At 40.8% G+C, this 27,195-nt stretch overlaps 1 protein-coding gene across 4 annotated transcripts in view; it reads left to right on the top strand.

Annotated features, from left to right (window-relative positions):
* Positions 1 to 95: 95 nt before the first annotated feature.
* The window catches only part of clec16a (C-type lectin domain containing 16A), a 41,985-nt gene continuing 14,885 nt past the window's right edge, over positions 96 to 27,195 (top strand). Inside the window, exons 1-18 of one of the 4 annotated variants that reach the window (XM_084371751.1) lie at positions 96 to 427; positions 1,178 to 1,306; positions 2,718 to 2,851; positions 3,658 to 3,806; positions 5,435 to 5,540; positions 10,667 to 10,790; positions 11,221 to 11,380; positions 12,457 to 12,507; positions 12,834 to 12,950; positions 16,380 to 16,713; positions 18,514 to 18,625; positions 18,778 to 18,878; positions 19,649 to 19,768; positions 19,990 to 20,099; positions 22,272 to 22,316; positions 24,124 to 24,174; positions 24,285 to 24,413; positions 24,787 to 24,907. In XM_084371751.1, the coding sequence (XP_084227877.1) occupies positions 354 to 427; positions 1,178 to 1,306; positions 2,718 to 2,851; positions 3,658 to 3,806; positions 5,435 to 5,540; positions 10,667 to 10,790; positions 11,221 to 11,380; positions 12,457 to 12,507; positions 12,834 to 12,950; positions 16,380 to 16,713; positions 18,514 to 18,625; positions 18,778 to 18,878; positions 19,649 to 19,768; positions 19,990 to 20,099; positions 22,272 to 22,316; positions 24,124 to 24,174; positions 24,285 to 24,413; positions 24,787 to 24,907 (2,167 nt within the window). In that variant the 5' untranslated portion in view covers positions 96 to 353. Of the gene's footprint in view, positions 428 to 1,177; positions 1,307 to 2,717; positions 2,852 to 3,657; positions 3,807 to 5,434; positions 5,541 to 10,666; positions 10,791 to 11,220; positions 11,396 to 12,456; positions 12,508 to 12,833; positions 12,951 to 16,379; positions 16,714 to 18,513; positions 18,626 to 18,777; positions 18,879 to 19,648; positions 19,769 to 19,989; positions 20,100 to 22,271; positions 22,317 to 24,123; positions 24,175 to 24,284; positions 24,414 to 24,786; positions 24,908 to 27,195 lie in introns of all 4 variants that reach the window. The other 3 variants (XM_084371753.1, XM_084371752.1, XM_084371750.1) reach the window with 3 other exon arrangements.

The raw sequence follows: 27,195 nt of genomic DNA, 5'->3' as shown, positions 1-27,195 counted from the left end.
TCTGCTGTGATTGGCCTATAAACTGTCAATCGGCTTAACGGCCCCCTTGCGAGGACGCGTCGCGTGATTTGATCGTCACCAGTAAGAAGGGAAGTTGATGTTGTAGTTTTTGTTCCCTCTCTTCTGTATGCTGTTTCGGGAGTCTATCGTAGGCAGAGAACAGCAACTCCCAGACAAACCATAAACTAAACCTGTTACGCAATGACCCCTCGGCGCTGATATCGCCGCCTATCACCTTCTGTTTGCTAAGTAGCTATCTGTACGTGAAAGTGGGTGTAATGGACAGATGCCGACACTAACCCGTGCGAAATAACGAGCCTGGCAAAAACATAGCCCCGCTTAGAACCGCAACCATGTTTGGCCGGTCACGGAGCTGGGTTGGAGGACAGGGGAGAACGAAAAACATCCACTCCTTGGACCATTTGAAGTGAGTAGCTAGCATTAGATATGCTAGCGTTAGCTTCTATGACAACCGGTTGAGAACCACTGTCAGCATTATCATTAGCACAGTTAACAGCTAGAATAACAGTAGCCAGCTAACTGTTGCTGTAGCACAGAAGACGTCCAGTCAGCTTATAAACTCTATGTCGTCTCTGTTTTGCTTGGTAACGTAGCTAGGCATGCGAACTAGCTTGAAATTGTTAGCTTTCAAGTGAAAATCCACCCTTAAACAGAATCGACACTGTACTATTATAATAGTCCTCATAAAATCAGTAACATCAACTGCCCATACAAGCTTATAATCGAAAATTCAGGACGCAAAGTGCCTTGCACATGTGTGTTCAGTTATTCTGGGCGATTAGTCTTCTGCTCAGGTTGAAGTAGAGGCACCATGCAGCGATCAGAATAGCTTAACTTAAAGTTGTCCCACCACAACAGGTGTAACAAATAAAGTTGATGCTAGTGAGGAAGATGTCGGTTAAGTTCAGTCTTTAGATGACTGATTAGGCTTTTAAAGTGAAAACACCTGTGTGCATGTACAGTGTAGGTGTGGTGGTTATTATATTACATTATTTGGAGAGGATTTTTTTGACTCTTAAATTAGAGGCATAGGACAAACTCATCATAGCTTAGTGAATCACTACATGGGCTGTCTAAAAAAAATGTACCTCTAAATCTACAAAACTGAGCTGTGCATTCACTGCTTGCTTTCCTCCATCCCTGTGTCTCGTTTCAGGTATATGTACCACGTCCTGACCAAAAACACCACAGTGACAGACCACAACCGAAACCTTCTAGTGGAGACCATCCGCTCCATCACAGAGATCCTCATCTGGGGAGACCAGAATGACAGCTCTGTGTTTGAGTAAGTCTATGTCTTGTAGCTACAGATATGCAGATGTGACGCCTGCATGAGAACCAGAGTGACAGCTGTGTATTTGGCATATCTGTTTGTACAGGCGTGATTTGCAATGTGCGCACTCTTTTTAATAACCTCCTATACATGCATTTGAACAGATGCACACTTGATGTTCAAAGAGCGCCTTGATGTCAGTCAAGGAAAATTGCTTTTTATTGATTTTTGCTATTGATTTTTGATCTCTTGGAGATGTTTGAACAGGGAAGATCAACTTGGAAACCCTTCCCCCCAGTATTATAACAAACATAAATGAATAATCCTACTCAAACTACCCCTACCCTGACCTTTTGTCTATATAGCAACATTGCTAACAACTGAGCCACGATGCTGCCCTTCTCTAAATAAGTAAATGGTGGCTCTGCACAAAGTAGTAACAGTTTAACCTGAGAAAACTTTGTTTTTTTTTTGCCCCACAAACAATTCGGCTGAGGAAGTAAATGTTTGCATTTGCAAATGTATGTTCAGCTGAGCAGTCGGCTTACTGATGACCACTTGTCTGCGTGTGTTTTTATGTAATTAACATGCCGTTAAATGCTGCAGGAGAATGTAGCTGTTTCCGGGGAGTCAAGCTCATGAGACCATAGTGCTGTGTCTTGTCTTTAATCAGAAGCAGCTCTGCAGTTAGCGTTGCATGTCATCACCTCTGTCTTTCCACTTCGCCACCTCTGGCTTCATGGGTTGAAACAGGAAATGCCTTTGAAGAGCAGAAAAACCACAGACTATGTTGAAAGCGCACTTGGTGCTATCAGGAAAATCGTAGAATAAACATGGTCATGATTCGTGAATGGTCACTCCTAATATCAAAGGCCAGTAGCTGTGCAGTATTTTGTAGTCATTGGCTGTAGAAATTTCCAGTTTTTTTTTTTTTTTAAAGTAACTTCAGATTTAAACTGAGATGCAGTGCTTTTGCAACATTATGATAATGATCTATATTAAAAAAACAACCTTCAGATTTCACGGTGCAGTTTACTTGAGTATCTCGTCCAATGAGCAGAAGCTTGAATTGAAAAACTGTACTTTTTTTTTGTCGAATGAGCAGTATGTGACAACAGGATATCGGTATACTGAGCACACAAATGATGGCAAATGTGATGCTGGCTTCTTTGTTTTTTCATGATTAATTTTGTGACAGTATAGATACAGACAGGAACATAGAAAGAGAGAGAAAGAAGAGTGTAAATGCAACAAGGTCCACTGCGCGACTCAAATTAGGGTATATAGTATGCATCTTAACTGCTAGTCAACCAGGATGCTGCACAAGAGATCCATTCTTCTTTTTGACAGTTGTATTTCAAAATGAAGTCATCATGAATTGTGTCCTGTTTGTGTTAATGTGTACACTCCTGTATGTGTTCAGCTTCTTCCTGGAAAAGAACATGTTTGCCTTCTTCCTGAACATCCTGCGTCAGAAGTCGGGGCGCTACGTGTGTGTCCAGCTCCTCCAGACCCTCAACATACTGTTTGAGAACATCAGCCACGAGACTTCCCTGTGTGAGTATCTGAAGCATTGGTAAAAAAAAATAGAAAAAGTGGAAAGGATACTCTTAATGTCTGGCTGCAGTGTAAATAATGCTCTTCCGTTGTACTGAAATGTGTTTCTTTTATGTATTACACTAATACCATTTTACATCTTACTGTATATTTCTATTAAGGGCTAGAACTAGTGTTTGTTTTTTTGTAGTGTGTGGTATTTAATTATTAAAATAAATAGAGACAAAATACAATTGTTAAACAGGTGCTGAAAATGTTTGTTCTAAATTAAAAGTGAGAAGTCAAGTATGCCTTTTTGCAGGAGTGTTGTGTTGGATTGTCCTAAAATGTACAGTGTTTAGATGTGCGCCCATCGTTTGATGTGTTTTGTAGGCTACACAATGAAAGGCATGTTGCACTGCCTTTCTTTGCAGGAATATACAATGCATTAGCAACCTGCTGCATTTTTTGTTGTTGCTAGGCAACCAAAGACTCGGCAGATGATATACTGTCATTTATACAGGTTTGCATTTTGTTAAATTGTACATGTATTTAAAATGACAGTTGCATTGTTTCAACAGGAGAGCCGTTCTCGTGTTCACTGTACACACAGGATTAGTCGAACCTCACTGATCTGATGATAGTTGAGCAAGATTGAAAGTGGTGCAATGAAGCTATCCACTTTCAGCTTCAGGCGCTTAGTGTGCTCTTCTACTATCACTTTGCTCATAGTTGGTAAATAGAGAGATTGTCAGCAGTTCACAGTACGCCATCTACTTCAAGCATTTGCTGTGTGAAAAAGCTGATCAAGTCTCTCCTCTTCTCAGATTACCTCTTATCGAACAACCACGTGAACTCTATCATCGTCCACAAGTTTGACTTCTCAGACGAGGAGATCATGGCCTACTATATCTCCTTCCTCAAGACCCTTTCACTCAAACTCAACAACCATACTGTGCACTTCTTCTACAATGAGGTGAGGCCATGGATAGATGGGGGGGAGTAGAAGGAATAGAGAGGGAATGAAAGAAATGTGGGACGTGGAGGATCTGTCATTCACAGTCAACCATTTCCATCGTGCACTCTTCTGACAGACCAAGAGGAAGGAAGGAAGGAACAAAGATGAGAGGCTTTCATTTGCATTTTGAGCAAGTCGACCTCTGTTAGTACACATCTATCCACCAACCACATGTCAAAACATCAGCTTCCTGTGTAGATGGATTGATTTCGCCAGTCTTGTCCACAAGTCATCCTTCTCTTCACTAGCTGATACAAACACATACAGTCAGTGTTACTGTAATTTAAGCAAAAGTTTCATTTATTACAGTTAAGGGAGATGTTCTTAACAAGATCTTGTTTACAAAATTGTGTGTGTTTGTGTGTGTGAGAGAGAGAGGTGTGTCTGTGTGTGTGTGGGTGTGGTAATACATTGTAGCGCCAAAGAATACCAACCACCTGAATAATCTCTGATGATGTTGTGAACTCATTGTTTCAGCAGTATCTGTAGTTCTTCCATTGGCCTGTGTGTGCTGGGGAAAGTTATTGGTGTACTGTTGATGGTAGCTTCACCCCTGAAGCCAGAACCAGACCCAATGTGTAGATCTGAGAGTATATTTGTGTGTTTATATAACCCATAATAAAAGAGAGTTTTATTTTCCTTTACTTAATGTAGCAATTGAAAATAAGAGTTTAACCTGCTATTATAATAAGAGTTTAACCTGCTATTTTTAAAGAAGAATTAAACTTCAATCGGTAGTATTTAATATTTATTATTGAACTCTCATGTAATTTATTATGGTTCATTTATTGATCTGTAGTTTATTGTCCTCCAGAGGGCGCTGTTGGATAGCAGATTACTTTAGCCTCTTCTGTTCCTGTCAGATCTACACAGATTCTTGGTTTGGGTTTGGTGTCAGGGCCGCTTCATTTGCTGTGACCTCTGGGTGACTGTTTTCTCTCTGACCCTCAACTGTGATTGGCTGGAGGTCGCAGTGACTGAGGAATGTATGAGTAGAGGATCAGGCACTGACACAGAGAGAGACGACTAAGGCGCAGAACTGCCAGGTTGTCATTGACACATTGTGTGACATAAGTGCAGCATGACCATAGTTCAGCTTGGTCTGTTTGAGTCTCTGTCAAATCAAAAGCTTACAGTGTGTTATGTTGCTTTATGTTAACCTTTTGAGATGAGGTGCATCCTCTACAAGTCAGCAACAAAATAGGCTCACTTATATATCCAATACAACATCCAGACTGACTGTGCAGTATAAGACATTTCTCATGAATTCTGTAGGATTGGAGTTGGTCCAAGGGGTAACTCATTATTTCTTTACTAAAGACAGAGACATTTTATTTCCATGCTGTTGCAGTGTAATCTGTAACTTTGACTTTTGTGTATTTGCCCAGCCTGTGTGGTAAAAAGAACACTAGTCAGACTTGAACTTGACATTTGTAGAACATTTTCTTAAAATGCGCCACTGCCCAGGATTTCTGTCTCCACTAGCTGCTTCCTCTCTCTCTCTGTGGTCGTATGTGGCCTGAGCGCGACGGTGCAATGCTTTACCTTGCTCACCGGCGCCCCCCCTCTCTGTCTCCCACACACAGCACACTAATGACTTTGCCCTGTACACCGAGGCCATTAAGTTTTTCAACCACCCTGAAAGCATGGTCCGCATCGCAGTCCGCACCATCACACTCAACGTCTACAAAGGTGAGTGCCAATAACACGCATGCGCACATGCTAACTGTATACACACGTACACACACACACACACACACACACACACACACAGACAAACACGGGATGCTGGGACTGCCTACCGCCTACTTCTTCCTCCTTGCTGCTGCTTCTGGTGCATGAGCATGACTAACAGGTAACGCTGTAACAACACACACAGATACAAGTGATTTATCATCCTTTTGGTTTAAAAGAGTGTCTCTCTGGAGGTGCAGTGTAGTCCAAATAACACTTCTTTAAGGCATCATTTACCACTGTCCTTTATACAATTAAGTTTTTCAAAAGCTCTTGCAATTTAAGTAGGTCTGCTACATCAAACAGCTCCACCCGATTTGAGTGTGTCCTATTCTGAAAGTAATACCATCTGCCATTCGGCACGTCTCCTTCAGTGATATCCCAGACGGCAGGTCTACAACACAGACTAGAAATGCAGTAAATATTTGCCTGACAGATGAAAACAGTTTTCCTCCATCAGCTGAAATGGTATAAGGGTATATAAGAAAATATGTAATCACACTTACACCACGATTCCACCGAGCATGGCTCTATGATATCACGTCTGCAACGTGGTTTTGTTCCATCCTCTAAGTGGCGTCATACCCCATCGGAAGCTGGTTTTGCTGACTTTCTCAGATTTTGCTGATACAGTTTATTTTATTTATGTGCTTCTACCATGTGTAAGTAGGTTACTTAGTTAAGGTTGGTTTCTATATTAGTCTGTTCTAATGATCGGGAGTCTGCACAAAGGGTATTTTATTTTGCAAATTGACAAGATAGTCTATGCCATTCCTGTGTCTGACTTCCTGTCTGGCTCTGGCAAGCTTGACACGGCTGCCATCAAAAATAAAGTAAGCACTTATTTTAACCGGAGAAGAGCGGAGAGACGTTTCTGGGATGGTATTTGTTGTTCAAACAAGCCCCGTTGTGCTGATTGTTGGTTAAAGCAGTGTTTTTCAGTTTTGTTCCTTGGGGCCCCTCTGAGTGTTTCCCTGCTCCAACACACCTGATTCAGACGATCAGCTCGTCATCAAGCTCTTCTGAAGCCTGATAACGCCCCCCTCGTTTGAATCAGGTGTGTTGGGGCAAGAAAAAAGATTGAAAGGACAGAAGGCCCCCAAGGAACCTGAGAAAGAAGGAAGGGTCATTATGTCACTGAATCTTGCTTTGGTGCTACACTGGCAGCTGTTTTATGTATAAATCTATTAGGGATGCATGGAGAAACGCACTAAAACCCAACATATCAAGGTTGTATGACTTACGATGAATGAACGCCTCAAAGAATAGGTTAACCGCTGATTTTCTTTCTTTTTCATCAGCATGTTGTTGTTTATTCCTCAACTTTGTGTAGGAAAATCTCCTGTTCGCAGCATAAGTACAGTCTCATCAGCTACAGTATAATCAGTTGGACCGGGCCCGTTTGATCATAATATAGTGGGGGTGTTTTATTTCATTTTCTGGAGGCATTTAATAAGACGTAGATGCTAATGGGTTTTAGGGTGTTTCTCCACGTATCTCCCATAGACTTCAATGCAGTTGTCACAACAGTCTGGAACCAAAGCAAGATTCAGTGACGTTATGCCCCTTCCTTTTTTTAGGTTCCTTGAAGGCCCCTAGGAACAGGATTGAAAAACACTGGGGATGTATTCCCTGCTCTCAAATTATGACTCAACCGATAACTTATTTTTTTTTCCGTTTATTGTTGCCTCGGTAACATCAGCTGTTACATAACTCAAATATTTGCCCTCTGCTTTGTTTCTATTGCAACAAGCTAATTGTGATGTGCACTGTGTGCAGTCAAAATCACATTCAACCAGCTTTCACCATGAACAGTTACTTACATTTACATTTGTATAGAAGGTAGCTAGTTGGAGATACTGTATTTTTTACCCATAATTCCTGTTTTTTCAGTTAATTGTCTTATCAGCTTCTCTTGTATTAATCTTTATAACCCCTGCAAAGTCAATGTCATGCTTTACTTTTATACCTAAGAGATTTATAATATGACATATTGAGGAAAAAACTAATGCAGATCATTATTTTGTATTAATTGTGAGTATAATAAGATGTAAAAATTACAAAATTAGTGTTGTGTTTTGACCCCATGTACCTGAGACAGCAGCTAAATGGGTCAAAGTTCAATTAATCTGAACTTTGCGTGTCTGCAATGCCTCACTGAGTTCACATGCACATACATAAGTGTAAAATATAAAGGAACTAACTCTTCTTCACTGCAGGTTTTCAAAATAAATGTCTTTTAGCTGCAGGATTAGCACAGCAGTGTTGCTGCGAGTCTGTAAACAACAGGGTTTTTCTAAAGGCTGTGTTGCTTTCCTCACCGTGCTTCGTCAGCCTCTGCTTCTCTTTCCTGCTGTCTCTCTCTGGGCTCCTCAGGGCTCAGAGCTTGTCGCTGTCAATCCTGGGGAATCGGGTGTTGCATTTAGCGGGATGGCTTTTCTCCACATATCATGCTTCTCTTCACTATACGTAACATCGCCTCAACATACAGTCACTGCAGCATATCAACTATAGCATCTTGTCCGTCTCAGTACTTACTTGTCTGGTCCTGCATGTGCGCTTTGCACCGTACAACTTTGTGTCTGACGTCGTCCATGAAGTCTTGATTCTGTACAGTAACTCCAAACAGTGACTTCATTACACTTACTTCAACTGACTTTAACCACAGTAGCAATACAAGTGGAATAATCTAGCGGTGTGGGAATGTTTCATTGATGGGCTGGCTATGTGCTATTCTATAGTAAGGAATCTTTCAAAGACGGAAGCATCAACTTAATGCTGCAACTCTGACTGTGTAATGCAAAATATTCATTTCATTGTGATTTCTTGCAGTGAAAGCTGATGCTTTTTTTGTTTTAACTGCTTCACATCCTTTGCTAATGTAGTCACTTTAGAAATGACCTACGACTTAAATACCTGCAGTGTCACAACAATGAAAATAGGTCAGTAAGTTGCAATGAAATATTTAGCATCATAATGTTGAACATGTCACTGTGTGATGCTTCCTGCTGATTCCTTGGGTCATGCGCTGCAACAAATGACAACCCGGAAAAGGATTTTAACGAGCATCCAGACTAATTAAGATTTTGGTCAAATAATGTTATTTTTTCTATTCTGTTGTTTTGATAATTTAGCATGTTTCTGAGAAAGATGCTTGTTTCCGTTTTCTCTTGTTGATGTGTTACACAAATCCTGAAAATAGTTTGAAAATGTTTCAGTAACATATAAAGTCCTTTGCCAGATGTGCCATTGTTTGCAGTTTATTTGTTTAGATATCTGCGGGGTCCCTCCCAGCCTCCACCCCTCCACAGCCGCCCCTTTACTCACATTAACCCTGTGTCTGTTTCCCCTTCTCCCTCCTCCTCTTCAACAACCACTCCTCCTCTTCCTCTCCTTGTCTCTCTCCTCCACTCCCTCCTCCCCTCTACGCGCCCCATCTGCCTAACTCCAGTTTCATGTAAGTTGGTTCCATTCATTCAGTCTTTTATCTCAGGGCTGGGTATCCTAGAAACATTTCCTGATACTGTTACCAATTGTTCATGCAGTACATTGATGCAGATACAGTTATAATGTGTTAAACTGGCCTATAAGCCAGTCATTGTTTTTGTTTTGTTGTTTTTTAGTATAGTTGCTTTTAATGTGACACAATACCTCAAACTCTTTACAAATGCTGGGTTAAAAGGAGTAACTATCACACATCACATTACACATCAGTGTTTGTTGATACCCAGCCCTATTTGTTAGTGTATCTGTTATAAATGTACTGGTATGAATATCCTTGCAGTTCTTCTTCTTGTAAACCATTCTGTATCACCCACCTACATACATGCAGAAAAACCTGCATGCTTTTTAATTTTTTATTTTTTTTTTTTCTTGGGTTAATTGTTCCACAGACTTAATTTCAGCAGAGCCCCACATGTTGGTTTTTGTTTTGGTGATGGGTTTGACAGTTTGGCTCACTGTTGGGTTAAGATATCCCCCTGATTTAATTCTCAGTTAATTCACTAATGGACTGGAATGACACTGTGACTCTGAGTAGTCGCAGCTTGTGATTTGTCTGTTTGTTTTCTGCTGTTATATAATTGATTCATTTGATGTGGCTGCTCATTCACAAACTGTAACAGTTTGACCCGTGTGGATTGGCATTGTGACATTTCTATGAGCGTTTATTTACATTCGGACAGCTACACTACAGAAAGTGGAAATACACTAGGGGTACTGTTCACATTTTTAAGTCAGCATCCTAAATTGCGTCTCAGATATTCCCTGGGATTGTCCAAATGTTTAGTTTTCCCTTAAGTGCCCAGTATGTTTAACTGCAACAGGCTTTAGGTCTTGTCCACACGTATACAAATATTTTTTATAACTAATGTCTTTCATAATCTATGGATGATTCTGCCTTGTCCAAACTTGGCATCTACATTACCCACAATGCAACTAAAGCACAGACAGATTGATCAGAGATTTGGGTGCATTATGCTAGTAGCGTTAGCCTCATTTTTTTCTGTAGAGCTACAAAAGTCTTTATGCATGTATGTAATATATACTTATACTTATATATAAATACAAATTTGTCTTAGATCTATCTTTTGTCTTGTCCTTAAGAGAGCTTCAGTGAGTGTGACACACTGATGAACACAGGCTGAGATAAACCAGCTTGGGTTAAACAGACATCTGTTAGAAAGCCTTTTTTTTTTCTTGTCTAATTACAGTGCAAGCGGCACCTTTCACACCGTTGCATCAATTTAAACCTTAATCCTCTCTCCTACTTATGCCACTCCAGTAATATTCCCATTTTATTAATAGTGGATTGACTTTACCGATTCATGTTCTTAATTTGACTTAACATGGTTTAATTTTTATTAATTTGTCTCTTAATTTAATGGTTTTGTGTGTTTGTTCCTTTGTTTTTTCAAATCATATTTAACTGTCACATTCTGGTACTTCTCTGGGATTACAAATTGTGTGTATGAACAAGTGTGTGTGTGTGTGTGATTGCTGTGTGTGTGTGTGTGTGTGTGTGGGTATTTGATACCTTTTGGCAACCTTGGTAACACATCTGATCCCGACCCTCCTCCCTCCAGTGGACAACCAGCACATGCTGCACTACATCCGGGACAAGACAGCAGTCCCGTATTTCAGCAACTTGGTCTGGTTTATTGGCAGCCATGTTATCGAGCTGGACAAGTGTGTGCAGACAGATGAAGAGTAAGTGCAATCTATGTTTGTGTTTCTGATTGTAATTCTCACTGTGGCCTGTAGAGGTCAGGCTTGTTGCAGGTTTGTACCTGTTGTCCTGATGCTCATTGGCATGATGCATTGTATACAATGCATTATAATATATTTGAACTCACTCACTACCCAGTTATAGCCTTTTAAGTGGCTTTCAAGTTAAAAGATCTTCTGTTTTTCACTTCACACCACAGTCATATTATATATTTTGAATGTGCATATACATCAAGATGCATCAAGATGTCCAGCTTATGATGTGCAATGCGGTAAAAAGTTTTTTCCATGCATTTATTAGAATGGTTTACAATAAAGCAAGGCTGTGACTTTCTCAGGCCTGAAGGTGTTTTCTTCCTGACACTACCTGAATAACATGTCATTCTCTCCACCTCTCTTTGCTGTGCCCCAGACATAAGAACAGAGGGAAGTTAAGTGACCTGGTAGCGGAGCACCTTGACCACCTCCACTACCTGAACGATATCCTCATCATCAACTGTGAATTCCTGAATGACGTTCTGACCGACCACCTCCTCAACCGTCTGTTCCTGCCCCTCTATGTCTTCTCTTTGGTCAGCCCCGAGACGGTACATCACCCTCAACCACACGTCTAAATGAGTTAGATTTCACTGATGTTAAACAAGTTCAAAGTGGAGAGCTTATGTCATGTAAAAGTTGCTTTCTCCATTTATTTTTTCTGTTACTGACAAATTGTAAGGACATGACGTGTTATAAGACTAACACATTAGCCAATGGAACAACACCTCTGTGCATTTAAGAATACGTCAGAGAAACTGTGTATGTGAGTGTACACTCTGATGGGGATTTTCAGGGTTTCACTGATGAAACATTTATAGCCAATTTAAGCCTGCAATTATTAATTTCATCTTGATTATCCATTCTTTATCTTTATTATTAAAAAAAAAAACAGTAAGTTCATTTTGCAGTGATTATAAAAGAGCCAAAATAAGCAAATTACATTTGAAAACGTGGAACCAGTAACATTTTTGGCATGATAATGATTTAAAGGACAATACCAGTGGATTACAACTTGCATTAATCATGTAAATTTCCAAATTCATGTAAGTGATGTCATTTTTTAACACATTTTTCCTACCTTTTACTGGTTCACGTTAATTTTAGTACACTATCAAAATCAGTTTGCATAGACTTGAAACGTCCTCAGCAAAAGTAATGCACTAAAATGAGACAAACATCCACACTGGTTTTTGTCAAAGCTACTTTTGTTTCCAAATGTTCTGTATTTTAGCATTAGTAGTGTCAAAAGTGATCAGCGAATCCTTCCTGATGATGCATTCATGTGCAGAAACGAAGGTCCGATGACAGAGCTCCACCATAGTGTTGTATTTCTGAACTCCTGTATGATGTTTGGAAAGTCGACAAGGATTATAAATGATAAGAAAATGTAAATATCATTAAAACTAAATATACATTTAAGAGTTGTATCAAATGGTCTGTCACATGGTTGTGAAAATGATTAAAAGCACTAATGGAAGGTGTTAGCAGATAGAAGGTACATGGCTTCAACATGTATTATTACACTAGCCCTTCCTGTGATCAGTCTTACTAGCTATGGAACTGCCATATGTGTGACTTTGACTGACCTTTAATTTTTCTGTGTTTTTAGTCTGACGAGCGAAAGATCAACCCTCAGGTGTCCCTTTACCTGCTGTCTCAAGTAAGCAACACACGCACACACAGACCAACACACGCACACAAAGACAAACACGCGGATCAGACTCTAACATCACCAAAGCACAGGTGTATTTTAGTTATGTGGTTGGTATTAAACTGCCAGTCATTCTGCCTGATTGTCATATTGGTTAACCCCTGAAGAAATGTGTTAAACATGGAATATGAAATTATGCTCAAAGATTAAAATGTTAAAATGAGTTTCAGCTGCATGATTAAAATGTCCTCTCTGTAACTACATAGTGCACCTTTTAAAGGCATTTTTGTAACTCTGATGACTTTTTCAATTGCGTGTGTTTGTGTATTTTACAGGTTTTTCTGATCATCCACTATCAGCCAATGGTCAACGCTCTGGCCAGCGTTATTCTCAACGGAGACCTGTCTGTGTTCACCCCTCAGACAGATATACACAGCACACACAAGAGCACGGTAAACACACTGAGCACGCATCGTATGTAAATCAGAAACACGGTTATGTTTGACATTAACCCCGCTCACAGAAACATGATTGAAAAAAACCACTGATGAGCAATATGCACACAAACATAGACAAGCACACACAGCAGCAGGTGTATTGTGTTACAATGTCACACTAGTTAACACATGCATACACACCTACACAAACACTGGAAGTAATGCACAAAAACAAGAAAAGCACAGAATCATTACGCCGACAAAAATGCACACAGGTACACAAACACACACATACACCAGATTTTTGCGTTGTGATACAGTCACACGAGTACACACGCACACAAAGACTTGAGTTCCAGAAGTGTGTGTAGGTGGTTATGAGATCGCGGGCTCATGGTTTTCTCCATGATTCACCCACATCAAGGCAGCAATATGCAAATGACCCACATTGTTTTTCTTCTTTACATGTTTCAAACTCTCTCTCTCCTTATTTCCACCTTTTCTCCCGTCCAAGCCTTGGATTGAAACCAAGTCTCCTGTTCCTCCCGTCTTTGCGCCGTCTTCCTCTCGTCCTCTCTTTGTGTTTACATCTGCATCTTTATGTTATTTCCCTTTCTCTTTATCTCTTTCTTTGTCTCCCCCTCGCCTCCCCCTCATCCTCCCCATCTGATTCCCCTCACCTCACATTTTCTAAATCTCTTTCCTCCCTATTTCTTTCTTTCCCTGTGAGTTTCCCCCTCACCGCCTCTCTCTTTTTAATGTTGTGACCATCTGTTTGTAAAGCCAGGTGGGTGTTTTGAAGTAGTGAGTGTTTCTGAGAACCCTTGTGGTTATTCTCTGTGCTGTGTGTGTGTGTGTGTGTGTGTGTGTGTGTGTGTGTGTGTGTGTGTGTGTGTGTGTGTGTGTGTGTGTGTGTGTGTGTGTGTGTGTGTGTGTGTGTGTGTGTGTGTGTGTGCGCACGCGCGCTAGACCTGTGGCTGTTGTAAGAAGCAGCCTACCTTTTCAGTGAATGCGAGTTGAGGCGTGATGTCTTAACAGTGTTGGTCTACCACAACAGGAGGCAGCCAGACCCAAACTAGCACCTGCCAGCTTTTCATTCAGCGCTGCCTTTCTCCGTCTAGGCATTTTGTGTACAAAGTGCCACATGTTGCATTTTTACACGTGTTGCACTTTTCAAAAAGAAGACGAAGTCACTGAAGCATTTGAAATGTCATTGTCATGTGGCTATTTCAGGCAGAAAATCCTGCTTATTCTTGCTGTTAGTTTCTGTTCTTCCCTTAATTTGTTTTGTGTTTACTGTTTTGCCACTGATCAGCTCACATCAGGAGCTTTGATGTCTCAGCTTCCCCAAAGGCGACTTAAAAGTCAACTCGGGTTTTCTTATTCTGAAAGTTGCTTATTGCCTTGTCCTGCAGTGACGTTGTGTGTCTTTGTGTCCTTGTTCCTTGCTTGAGTGTGCTCATATCTGTCCATTCTGCAGTTTGCAGGCTCATAGGACACCTGCGTTTTTGCACAGCGATTGCTTGTGTAAAACGCTGATGACAATTCCTGATGATGGAGAGGAGAAAATGAGAACATACTCAGAAACATTCTTTTACTTGCATGTTGGATCATGGCCACATCAGACAGGACTGCTGTCGTGTTATTGTTTGATTTTTTGCAGATGAAACGCCAGACAGACGAGAGCTGTGTTTTTCTGCGCAGGTGGTCGAATGGCACTTCCTGTTTGTGTGTGATGTGGCAGGAAATTAGGTCACATGACGGAACACTGGCTCACCTAACCCAAATCTCTTTCCTGGAATAAGTTTTTTTTTCTCTCTCTCTCTCTCTCTCTCTTTTTTCTGTACGCAGGTTTACTTGCAAATGCACCAGTTAGATACACGATGTCAGTATTTGCATATCTCTATACATCTATCCTTTTTTTCCCCCCTAAAACACATGCAGACTGTTTAAGCTCTGTGCTTTTATACCCTCAACCTGGAAATGGTGCCTTTTTTGATGTGATGCTAGGTGTGTTTATGTGGGGTTTTGCTTGCTTGTGTGTGTGTGTGTGTGTGTGTGTGTGTGTGTGTGTGTGTGTGTGTCTGTGTGTGTGTGTATGTGTGCGTGCATGCGTGCTTGCGCGCTCCGTGACCTCCATTGATTTCTCAGCATAGGCTCAGAGTGTGAGCGGTTTACCAGAACATAGTCAGCTAGCAGGTGCAAAACACACACACACACACACAGATACAAGTCTGTGGTTTTATGCCTGATATACATGCTGTATTTTAGTAGCAACGACTGTACAATCCTAAGTGCTTAGATGCACAAAATATACAGATAGAAAAAACATGCATCAGTGTTTTTAGAAGTGTGTCTGGCTACAGGAAGGATAAGAAAGACCTCTCTGTATTATTTATTTTAAAAAGCTAAAGGTCTTCAGCTTCAGGGTAAAAATAGCACTGACTTAATCTGCAACAAAAACATTTAAAAACACATATTAATCTTTGCCAAACAATTTTCTGTTTTCAGTTTTATCCCCACAATTAGTAGTAGTGATAATTGTAATTTATGATTAGTCAGTTTTACTGTAAGTCACTGTTCAAATCTTTGCTCAGCATCTTATCATTTACCAGCTGTTTCCTGTGAGCGTATCAGCATTTTGGTACAAGTTCTGGTGTTATGTGTGAGAAGTTTGTGTATTCTAGTTCCAGTATGGCTTCTATGACCTCAAAGCCAGAGATCGTGTGTGTGTGTGTGTGTGTGTGTGTGTGTGTGTGTGTGTGTGTGTGTGTGTGTGTGTGTGTGTGTGTGTGTGTGTGTGTGTGTGTGTGTGTGTGTGTGTGTGTGTGTGTGTGTGTGTGTGTGTGCGCGTGAGTGCGCGTGAGTGCGCGTGAGTGTGTGTCAAGTGGTCATTTTCTCCTCTGTGCTGATAAAGTTTATCTGGGAGGAAGTGGCTTATGTCTTTTTAACGGACTTTGATCGAAGAGATGCGGGAAAGATTTACTGTAAGGCTCTGTGTTTGTGTGAGAAGATATAGGCACATCAGTTATGCAAGCGTGTTTTTGAGTTTGTGTTCTAATGCATGTTCATGCGTGTCTGTTTTTTGCACGCACATCTAACAGTAAATGGTCACAGCGATATGGTTTTCTGGAAACAGGGCAGTTGGTTTCCTCTAAGTGTCCTGTCTTTGAGTTTTTTTCTTCTTCTATTTCTCAGTGGTTTTGAACCATTATCTGCCGTTTGTATTCAGCACAGACTGGTTCCAACCAACCCACCAACAGCAGCTACAGCTTTGTATTGGCCCAAAACATCTTTGAAAGCACATGATGACAAAATACGTACATGATTTCATGATCACCACAAAGGATTTAAAAATAATTTAGAGTTGATGAAATAACTGCACTGTAATCATCACTTTCCAAACATCCGGCTCACAGTCTCACCCCTCTGATTCCTCCACAGACCAGTGCAGGAGGTGTGCGGCGGTTCACCAAGCCCCCGGAGTCTCTGGAGCGCTCCCTGGAGCTGTCCCGCCACCGTGGCCGCAAGAGAACACAGAAGAGGCCAAACTACAAAAACCTGGGCGAGGAGGAGGACGACGAAAGGGCTGGGGGAGGGGGAGGAGGCAGCGGAGGAGGAGGAGGAGGAGAGGAGGGCTGGGACGACGATAGCGGCAGAGGAGGAGAGAGGGAGGGAGGCCGAGAGAGGGAGAAGGGAAAAGGTACAGAGGGAGTAGGAGGAGGAGGAGGAGGTGGGAGTTCTAAGGGAAGCAGAGCGAGTGGGGAGACGGCGGAAGGTGAGTGTGTGTCTCGTTGGACCTAGCAGTACAGGACTGTGTTTGTGAGTGTTTCTTTACTCCCATCAACCAGACACAGTTTCCCATGATGCACCCTGGTTACCCAACAACCACCACAGCAGCAGCCCTCGTCTCCAAACAGAAAAGAGCGAGAGACTGAGCAGCTTAACTTTTACTGTAAATGTGCCCTTAATTTAGTGTGCACATGACTGCTGCTGTCATCTCCATGCATTTACTCAAATTCAGTGTAGAATGTGCAGCCTCTTAAGCAGTGGTGAGAGATTTCTCAAGTTATAGGGTAATTCCTGTATTTTTTTTAACCTGGACTTTATTTTTTTTACGTATTTTAGTGTCTAAATGACCAAAAGGTACAAAAAGTTTTGGGGTTGATCCAGTAGATCGCCTCAGCCAGCAGCCAGGAATCGAGCTGCGATGGCTCCAATGCGCCTGCACCTGTACATACACTAAAAGTGCTTGTTTTTGCAGACAGTCTAATGTTGTTATTAGACAACATTTTGGAAAGGATTCCATAAAGGGATAAACCTTTTTGTCCAAGAGTAAGATCATTTTTGTTTAACTAGAAACGGCTGTTATAATGCTCTGTTTAAAGCCACCAGACTCCATTGACAAAAACAGTAATTTTACCTCGCAGGACATGGGAGTTGCTGGTCTACTGCTGCTTCGATCAGTTAGTTTGTTTGTGTTACTGTGTGGTCTTAGTCATTAAAGGGTTACTTAAGAGCTGTCCTAATTCCAAAACTTTTTGTACGTCATTTAAACCCCAAAATGAGTAAAATAAGGCCCAGGTTTAAAGATACCAGAATGACCTTTTAATGATTCGCATGATTCTGGAAAAGTGTTAAAAGCAACAGATGTCAAAGAACAAAAGAGGGATCAAAGTTGAGACTAAAAGAAAAATGCAGAAGAAAAACAGCCTAAACAGAAAGAGAGTCAATTTAATCATGAATTCCTCTTTGGCTAGTTTTGAGATGAGGCCCCTGTCTTTCTGCTGCTTCCCCTGTTTGGCACCACTGGTCACATGTCCAACACAGTCTCCATGGCAGCAGTCTGTCCATTTCCACGGTGACACACCATCCATCCTGTGCTCCTCACCTCTCCGCCTGTCTCTCACTCCTGCTCTGTGTGCATGTGTGTGTTTGTTAGTATCGGCGTGTGTGTGTGTGTGTGTAAAATCTAAATGTCTGACCATCTCACTCATCTGAACTGATTCCTTCTCAACTTTGACTGAATCGACTCTTTTTGCAGGGAGTCTTTGTGCAGGGCTGCAGCATGGGATGTAAAACTAATGGCATCGTGGGCTGCAGAGAAACTGTTTCAAAATGACACATGAACCTTTTGGGGCGGAAAAACAACACCTACCTTATTTAACTGATTGATAAGAGCAGTGATAAAAGGAGAAACTTCTTGAAGAATACATGGTAACTTTGCTGTACCGCATTGGCTTTAATGTATCTTGTAATTGATGTGCTTAGAACAAACGGTAAATTTTATGCATTGAAAAAAAATCAATATTTTGTTTTCTAATCAATTGGAAGATTGGCCCACCTTTGCTGCTTTAACACATTTCATCATTTCTTTGAACCACACAAGTGTGAGAAGGAAGCACGTCAGAATGTACATTCATGATCACTGGTGACATTTCCCTCATAGCTATGCTGTGTGCTTGTGTTTAGGCTGTGTGACGTGAATGTGATGAGTATGCATTAAAAATGAAAATGTCACATTGATGGACAGTTATGTAGGTAAGCAAGAAGAACATGCGTGTGTGTGTGCACACAGAGATAGAGATGGTGGTGATGGAGAAGTGTAAGGTGTCCGAGCTGACGGAGCAGAACATCACTGATGAGGAGAAGACTGCTGCAGCCACCCGAACACACACACAGAGGAGCAGGTACATGCACACCCATATCTGAACGCACCAGAGTCTTATTAGATTGGTCTAGGAAGTGGAAATAATGAATTAAAGAGGAGGCAGAAGTGTCTGTGGACTGATGCTGTTCTCTCTCTCTCTCTCTCTCTCTCTCTCTCTCTCTCTCTCTGCAGGCCGTTCTTAGACATGGTGTACAGTGCTCTCGACTGCACAAACGATGACTACCACGCACTGTTTGTCCTCTGCCTGCTTTATGCTGTCTCACACAGCAAAGGTTGGCCTTCTTCTTATTTATACACATGTGCAGTCATTCGGTTGCCATAGCTCATTGTAGATACACAAGGTAAATGAAGGTATGGTACCCATACTGGAGGTCCAAAAACACTAGATTGACTCAACAGAACAGAATGCTGTTGAATCCTAATTCACATCTGAACGAATTTGGTCCAGTGTATTTTCAGTTGCCAGTTTATTAGGTTCACCAGGCCAAAGATAATGCAGAACATACAAGAGTCCTGCAAGAAATCCAACCTTCACGAAGGTGATAATGTTTAGTGTTTGTCAACACTGTTTAACTTTAAGGTCATTTTGGAGGATATAGTTTCTTGTGTCGCTGAATTGTATTGCATTATACAGAGAAGGGGTATCTATTATTTTGTCCACATGAAAAAAAGGCTCACGCACTGTAGCTCCAGGGAGCTGGAGCCATGAAGCTATTCTTGTTTGTCATGTTTTCATAATTAGATGTGCGTGACTTCTATGCATTATTAATAGTTTTGTCCACCCCTTTTTTACCAGTAAGAGCAGGCTGAATAACAGAAAATAACTCTATAATGCTTTCTTTTCTTTTCTTTTCTTTTCTTTTCTTTTCTTTTCTTTTCTTTTCTTTTTACTATTTTCTTTTTTTTTTAACAATACAATCCACAACTTTTTATAGAGTAAATAATCAATTGATTAATCATTAAAATAATCAGCAGATTAATCGATTCAGAAGTAATAATTCACCCTTCTCCTCACCCGCTCTGCCTGCCCACCTGTCTGTAGGTATAAACCGAGATCTCCTGGAACGTCTGCAGTTGCCGGTTCCCGACCAGGAGAGGAGCTCTTACAGCCTGGTGCTGGCAGAGAGACTGATCAGAGTTATGAGCCATGCAGCACAGCCAGGTAACACACACACACACACACACACACACACACACACACACACTGTCACCTGCCTTTGATCATGAATTTTTTTATATCTTTAGTCATCTCAATAACCACCAAGTGAGGCCTTAGTCAAATTCCAGTTTGAACAAGTGCCAGTCTTTTCTTCCAAGATGATGTACACGTACAGTAAGTTGTCCTCATTTCTTATTGATATATATTCTCTGGTGTGTGTGCAGATGGTAAAGTGCGTCTAGCTACCCTGGAGCTGAGCTGCCTTTTGTTAAAGCAGTCGGTCCTGTCTGGAAACCACTGTATAATCAAAGACGTTCATCTGGCCTGCCTGGAGGTACAACACACACAAATATGTACACACTCCTCTCGTAGCATGTATGTCAAGGAGTTCCAGGGATCAGAGGGTCACAGCAATGCAGTAAAACAACTCTAACTATATAACTGACTCCACCACTTCCTCAGAATCCGTAGCTGCAGTTTCTCAACGGGTGCTAATTTGTGGTTATGGACAAGGCGTGTTTGAGCTCATGGTTAATGACTGACGGTTTAGAAATGATGACAAGCAGGATCATCCTTTTCCCCCCTCTTCCTTTTAAGTGTCCAACCTTACATCACACCTCCTAAACTGTGATCACCTCCTCATTCACTCCCTCTTCCTCCACTTCCTGCTTTCCCGTCCTTCTGGTAAATGTTTGATTTCCTTGTCTCTCCCTTCAGGGTAATCCTCCGAGCCTCTCTGTCTTTTTTTTCTTCTTTTTATTCTTCAGTTAGAGGAAGTAGTTGTCCTACTGCTTGTGTGATTTTTATTTTTTAATTAAACATTCTGCTTGAAGAATTGGGTCAGTGCTCCTTTGGCTGAAATGCCAATGACAAGGGATTTTCCAGGATTTGTTTTTGTCTCATCAAGTTTTCAAGTTCAATTTGCTTAATGTTTGGTCGACTTATGAAATCTGGCACTGTAGTTTGTGCTATCCAACAGAGGCAGAATGCCAGAAAACTAACAAAAAAAATTCTGTTATAATTCTGTGATATTATGTAAAGATGCCGTTGACCGTGCCCTCTCCACCCTGCTGTGGAGGAAACGGCTGACTCCTCATGTTACTTATCTCTGACAGGAAGACAGGCAGACATTTCCAAGTTGAGTTTATTTAGTGCTAATCACATAAGACTTCACATTGTTCTAGGATTATCGTATCTTAAACTTGGTTCAGTCTCCTGTCCCTGCAGGAAGAACATCTATCTATTAACAGTTGCATTACATCATACTGTATCACGTTCAAGTGTGGGGTTCACTGGTAGTTACCCATATGAATATCATTCACAGTAGTCATGCTTTTTCAGGAACAGCTCGGAGGTTGAAGATGTGATTAGCATGTGCCTGAATTTTAAGTAGTACTTTGTAAGATTCTTGTACATTTTTTAAGAATGACGCCCTGGAGCATTTTACAACCACATGAATAATTTTAAATTCAAACTAATTTTGTATAAAATTGTTGTTTTGTCAGGCCCCTCCACTATGTCACAAGTTGTTTTGTGATTTTTTTTGTGCCCCAAAATGTCTGAATTTGCAGCAGCATTTCTTAAAAATGACCATGTAAATGTCATCATAGTTGGCAAGTTATGTTCCAATACATTGAATTGCGGAAGTGTTAAGAAAAAAACTGCAGGTTGAAAGAAAAGAAAACATGATTCATCATTACATGGAATTAGTTCCAGTAAAACTTGGTTTCCAAATGATCTTCAGCTCGTGGTCTATAAAGAATCATAAAAAGACAAAACACAAACACTCAGTACTGACGTGTTTATGTAAAAACAACTGTGGTTCTCAAGCCTCTCAAGGGACCCCTAAACTGACACAAATTAGTCCACAGACTCCCATTTGATAAGATTTTTCCTTTTAGATGTTATATTACTGAAACTGTGTAAAACCCAAGATGAAATGACTCGTAGATTATCACTGTAACTCCATCCAATGAGTCACCCAGTGCCAGAACATACATTTCCTGTTTTGCCGGGGACCCCCTCAAACCCTCAAGGAACGCTGGGGGTCCCCAGACCACATTTTGAGGTGGTAGAAAGCAGTTTCAAAAGATTTGAACGAGTGAAGCTAGTTGGAGAGCAACAGCAAAGTCTGTAACAAAGTCTGTTAGGTTTTAATGTTTGTGCTATGAATTAGGTTTGCCAAGATAAAGATTTGATTGAATTGACATGGAGTCATAACAATAGTTGTAAGTTGTGTTATTTTATGTAGAAAAGTGTAACAATAGATGGGAAGGAGAACAGGGAGAAAAGTTTGCTTTGTTGCATGTAATAGTGACTTGCTGTTTGATACATTTATAAAAAAAAAAGAAAAGTGTAACAATTGATACAATACACGTCAGTCTTCTGCTTTGTCCATTTTCGTCCAGAAATATATAGGGGACTAAAGTTTTTCCTAAAGTATTGCAGAGATTGGTTGTTTTTTTTCTACATGTTAACACGTTTTTTGTGTTTTTTGTTTTTGCAGGGTGCTAGAGAAGAAAGTCTGCACTTACTGAGGAGATTCTACAAAGTAAGCACACACAGTAACACACACCAGCACACACGTACACCACTAACATCCGGAAATAAGTGCTTCTCTCCCATCTACCCACAGACATGCAGTATATAACATGAAGCCGTGTTACACTGATGTAAACTAGTTAGGAATGTGCTGACTGCTCTAGTACAGAGGATTTCAGTTGTACATGACTATTCTGGCTGCTCAGATAGAGACAGCTACTGGGACGAACGAATGGACAGAAAAGGAGTAACTTTGGGAGAATAACCCGAAAACAAACAGTCGAAACCAGTTGTTCTTGTGACTCATGCTCCAACAAAGTCTGAACCACAAGCCACAGTACCATCAAGTCTCTTTGTCTGTACGTGTTCGTGTGAGTGTATCCACTGATAATAAATAAAAGCATTTCCTGGAAGAGGTAATGGGTAAAACTGAAAGTGTTTCCTACGTATACTATAGGGTCACTCACATAAGTCAAATGCTTTCAGAGCAGTTGATGCTTTCTCTTTCTGTTTGAGTTTCTTTGGAAGTCAGTTTTGGAATCGGTCACAAGTGTACGTTTTGGCTGACTATGTCACAATTCAGCCATGTGGACCATCAAGGCAAAACAGTTGCATTTCAGCATTCAGGAAAATACCACTGAGATCAACGTTCTGACTCGGAGCGTCTGGTGCTTCCAGCGGGTTAAAGAAAAGGCTTTGAATGATTTTCAGATCCTTCTTTAATTGATATTTCCTTTCAAATATTTACATTATAGAAAGAAATATTCATCAGGACCACAGTGGCACAGTAAAAAAACAAATAGCTGCTTCCTTTGAGAACTGGAAACAGCAAGGTTTTAATGATGAATCTGAATGATGAATGTTTATTTATATCAAATAATGAAATTAAATTAAATTGAAATAAGAAAACATTGACAGTTTTGTCTTATCAAACCATATGATTGCAGTTTCATTTAGCACCGTCTTCATCAATAAAAGAACACTTTCAGAATTTAAGTGTTGTGTCAGTGGAGCACTCAAAACGAAATGTTCCTGAATTGATAAAAGTAGCCTGGATGTTTATGGTTAGATGAACGCGATGAACCGATGCGGAGTATGAACATCATCGCAATCACTGTCCCGTACGCTTAGAAGCTCATCCGTTCGTGTCCAAACAACTTGTCTTATCTGCCCAGCATTTCCTGTTTTTGGTGCGTTTAGTTGACGGGCCATCGTTTAAGAATTCCTTTCCCACTGCAGTGATCATTTATATGTGTGCCGTGCTGAAACACACAGCAGAGGAGCAGGATTTTCACTGGTGGCCTGCAACGGTTTGATGCGCCCAGATAAAGAAGAGTCCTGTTGATTGGTCACTGGTCGAATGCATGTAACTGTAGAAGAATGTGTTTTGACTGAAAGCTGCCACGGTCCAGGCACATGACCAGAAACAGAAACAAAAAGAACATGCACATTATCAAAGCAAAAAAGATAGACGTGCGAGTGTGCATACTTCCATACAGTGTTTTGACAATCGTCAAGGTATCATCTGAGTATTAATTGATAAAGCATTTAACATCTTTCCGTCCATAATAGGACAATAAGGTGAATGATTATGACATAGAATTATAACAATAAGTATAAATACGATTTTTTGGGAATAGTTTTTTTTTTTTTTTTTACCCAAATACCAGAATGAGAACTCATACAGACAGCTGAGTTTCATGCAAAAAGGGGCAGAAACTCAATATAAATGTCCACCCAAATTCACCACAAATGTTTTGTCCACACCATCTCTGGCTTATGTTTAACTGGTTTCCAATGTTGTGATGTCATCGCAGGGCGAGGAGATCTTTCTGGACATGTTTGAAGATGAATACAGGAGCATGACGGTTAGTTGGCTCATTGTCACATTTGTTTTTCTCTGAAACATGACTTGCCTGAGCATACGCCTGTATTCTTGGTGTTGCTTATGTCCGTCTGAACGTGTGTACATTTGCAGAGTAAACCGCTGAATGTGGAGTACCTGATGATGGATGCCTCAGTGCTGCTGCCACCCACCGGTACCCCTCTGACTGGTATCGATTTCGTCAAAAGACTGCCCTGTGGGGACGTAGAGAAGACGCGCAGGGTGCGTCCACACACAAGCTCAGACTGCATCGCATGTAACACTTGAATCTGAAGTCAGTGGCTCTCAAGTTGTTAGATTAGGATTATTTACATATATATATATTTATATATATACCCGTGTAATGACGTTGTAATACTAAACAGCAGGTTTACCACGCATTACATTCATTTGGTTTGGCGCTCTGCCAAAACCAACAAGCTCTGCTACAAACCCATGACTCCGGAATGGCGGCACTCCAAAGCTCAGATAGAAGATTAAACTTGAATGCCTTATTCTGACAGGGATACAAAGGTCGTATGATTGATGTCAACGTCTGTTTCTTGTTGGATTGTTTCAAGCGTGTTTCAGACAACTCTAACCACTCTGTCCGCAGGCGATCCGTGTGTTCTTCATGCTGAGGTCCTTATCGCTTCAGCTTCAGGGAGAACCTGAGACGCAGTTGCCTCTGACCAGACCTGAAGACCTCATAAAGACAGATGACGTGTTAGACCTCAGTAAGAGACACACACACAGAAACACACACAGAAACAGAGGCGTACTGTATATAAGGGAAAACCTGACCACAGGCTGCAGGAACGTGCTTTTTTATTTATAATTTTTACTCTTAGTCCAACTTTAACTTAAGGACTGAACATGAAAGACTAGATTAAGTTAAGTTAGTCCAATAAAAGTAGAATCTGACAGTCAAGGAAAAAAGATCACAGCACAAGGGCAAGAGAAAACTCTTACAACTGTGACCACATCTATAATGTGCACTCTGCTCCAAAGACCCCCTGTGAATCTGCAGGATAAATATCTGCACATTCTTAACAAAACCTAGACACATGCACATGCAAACATTCACAACCACAACGATGCAGAGACGAGCGTACAGACACACACACAGTATGTACGCACGCAGCTTCCCACACACTGAGATAACCTGTGCAGCGTTCTCCTACTGTACACAGGTGTGTAGATGTGATGGAAACTTGCACGTGGTTAGTTCTGCCTTGCAGGATATCACAAGTACGTTTGCACCGTAATGTGAACAGGAGCGATGAAACCTTCACACGCAGTGAAAAAAATTTGCACATCTGTATCAAATCTTTTTTTTTTTTTTTTTTTTTTTTTTGCATGCGTTATAGGCTGCTGAAGTTGTGACTACGTTTAACAGATGTACGTATGCTTCTGTGTTACCGTCACAACCTCACAGCGCTCCACTTCTCGGTAACTAATACCCGGCTGCATCTCAGCTTCAATTCTAAGAGTAACTTGTTATTGAAGCGTGAGTGTTTTTAAAAGGTATCTTAGAATCAGTTTTTCACACATTGGTTGTGTATTAAAGGATTCTTCAGTTTCAGTTTTTTCCATATTATTATCAACAAATCCCATGAGGTGACCAAAACTCAATTCATCCTACTTGCCAGGATTGCCTGTGTAGCCAAAGTCTATATGTACAGTATGTAGCATATGCGTAAATTGCATCAAGTGGGGTAATGTAGAGCAGCAGCAAAAGATGTGTTTGTTCGGCCTGCAGTCCAAACCTTTTAATCTTCAAAGATTGAGATAAAGGTTTTCATCTACAAAACATCTCCTGGCTCATATAAAATATAAAACTTGCCCGTTTCCTGAGAACTCAACTCTAACTTTGGTTACAGTTCTCTAAAAATAATCATCAAGTATTATCAAGATAACATTGTCTTGGAACAGATGTTGGGCGCACAACCTCCACTTAATGTGCCTTACACTGTCATAACACTGTTATTTAATTCCACCTAGTAATAGTGTGACTCTGCCAAGTACCGGTGACCACCCAAGAGCAGATAGAATAAGCAGCCTCACTGTCTTCCGCTGAGTCTCTGTGGAGTTAAGTTACAGTAATATAATTAGCAGAAAACAATCCAAAAGTTGGATAAACTAGTGACTCGGGTTTAGACGCCCAATATCAGCCAGCGACCCTGCACTGGATGAGTGCGTATAGAAAGTGGAAATATTCCAACTCTTAAAGAAGAAGCAAGATGTGTCAGAATTTTAGTCGGTAGGACGTTTCAAAACATGTTTAAACGTCTTCTGGATTAAGTTTGATGAGGTATAACACCCGCTGCGTTCTGCTGTTCCCTGTTTTCACGGTATGTTGGTAATGACGTTACGCACAAGGAGGGTAAAAAAAAACAGAAAGGCAGACCCGTCTCCGGGCAATGTGAAAAAGGCGAACGGCTATTTGTAGTGGGTTTACTCGGTTTAAAAAAAAAATAACCCTGCATATTCATGCTAATTTTGGTGTAAAATTGGTGATAGACAGGAAGTCTACCTCTTATTTGAAATGAGCCTATTCCGTTTTCATTTCAAGTCTATTTGAATAAGCAGAACGTCTCAGAGAGAGAGAGAAAGTTCAGCTCACCACATATTCCCCAGATCAGATAGTAAATCAGACAGTATCTGTTAATTGTATCTTATGATGCAAGCAAAGAAAAGCTCTTCTCCTTGATCTGTTTTCTTCTCCTCTTTGACTCTTTGACTCTTCTATGATTCTTATATCCACCATCTGCTGTATTCATCAGTGACATGACTGCAAGGATGAAAATTATTTAAGAAACTTTGTGTAAAATCTAATATGACTAGCGCCACGTTTTTTTTCTTTTCTTTTAATCTTATTTATGATTTCAGATTATTCAGATGGTGGTGGTGTACCTTTAAAATCACTTCTTAGAATAACAGATGAAGAGAAGAGTTCATTGTAAATTCCACCGAGTTGTTTACTTAGCAGTGATGACTGTACCGGCTGTGGCAAATTTAGGTA

The sequence above is a fragment of the Pagrus pagrus genome (assembly GCF_965226575.1).
Source record: "Pagrus pagrus genome assembly, chromosome: 13".
NCBI lineage: Eukaryota > Metazoa > Chordata > Actinopteri > Spariformes > Sparidae > Pagrus > Pagrus pagrus.
The sequence above is the reverse complement of the archived record's forward strand: the minus strand, read 5'-3'. Positions and strand labels throughout refer to the sequence as shown.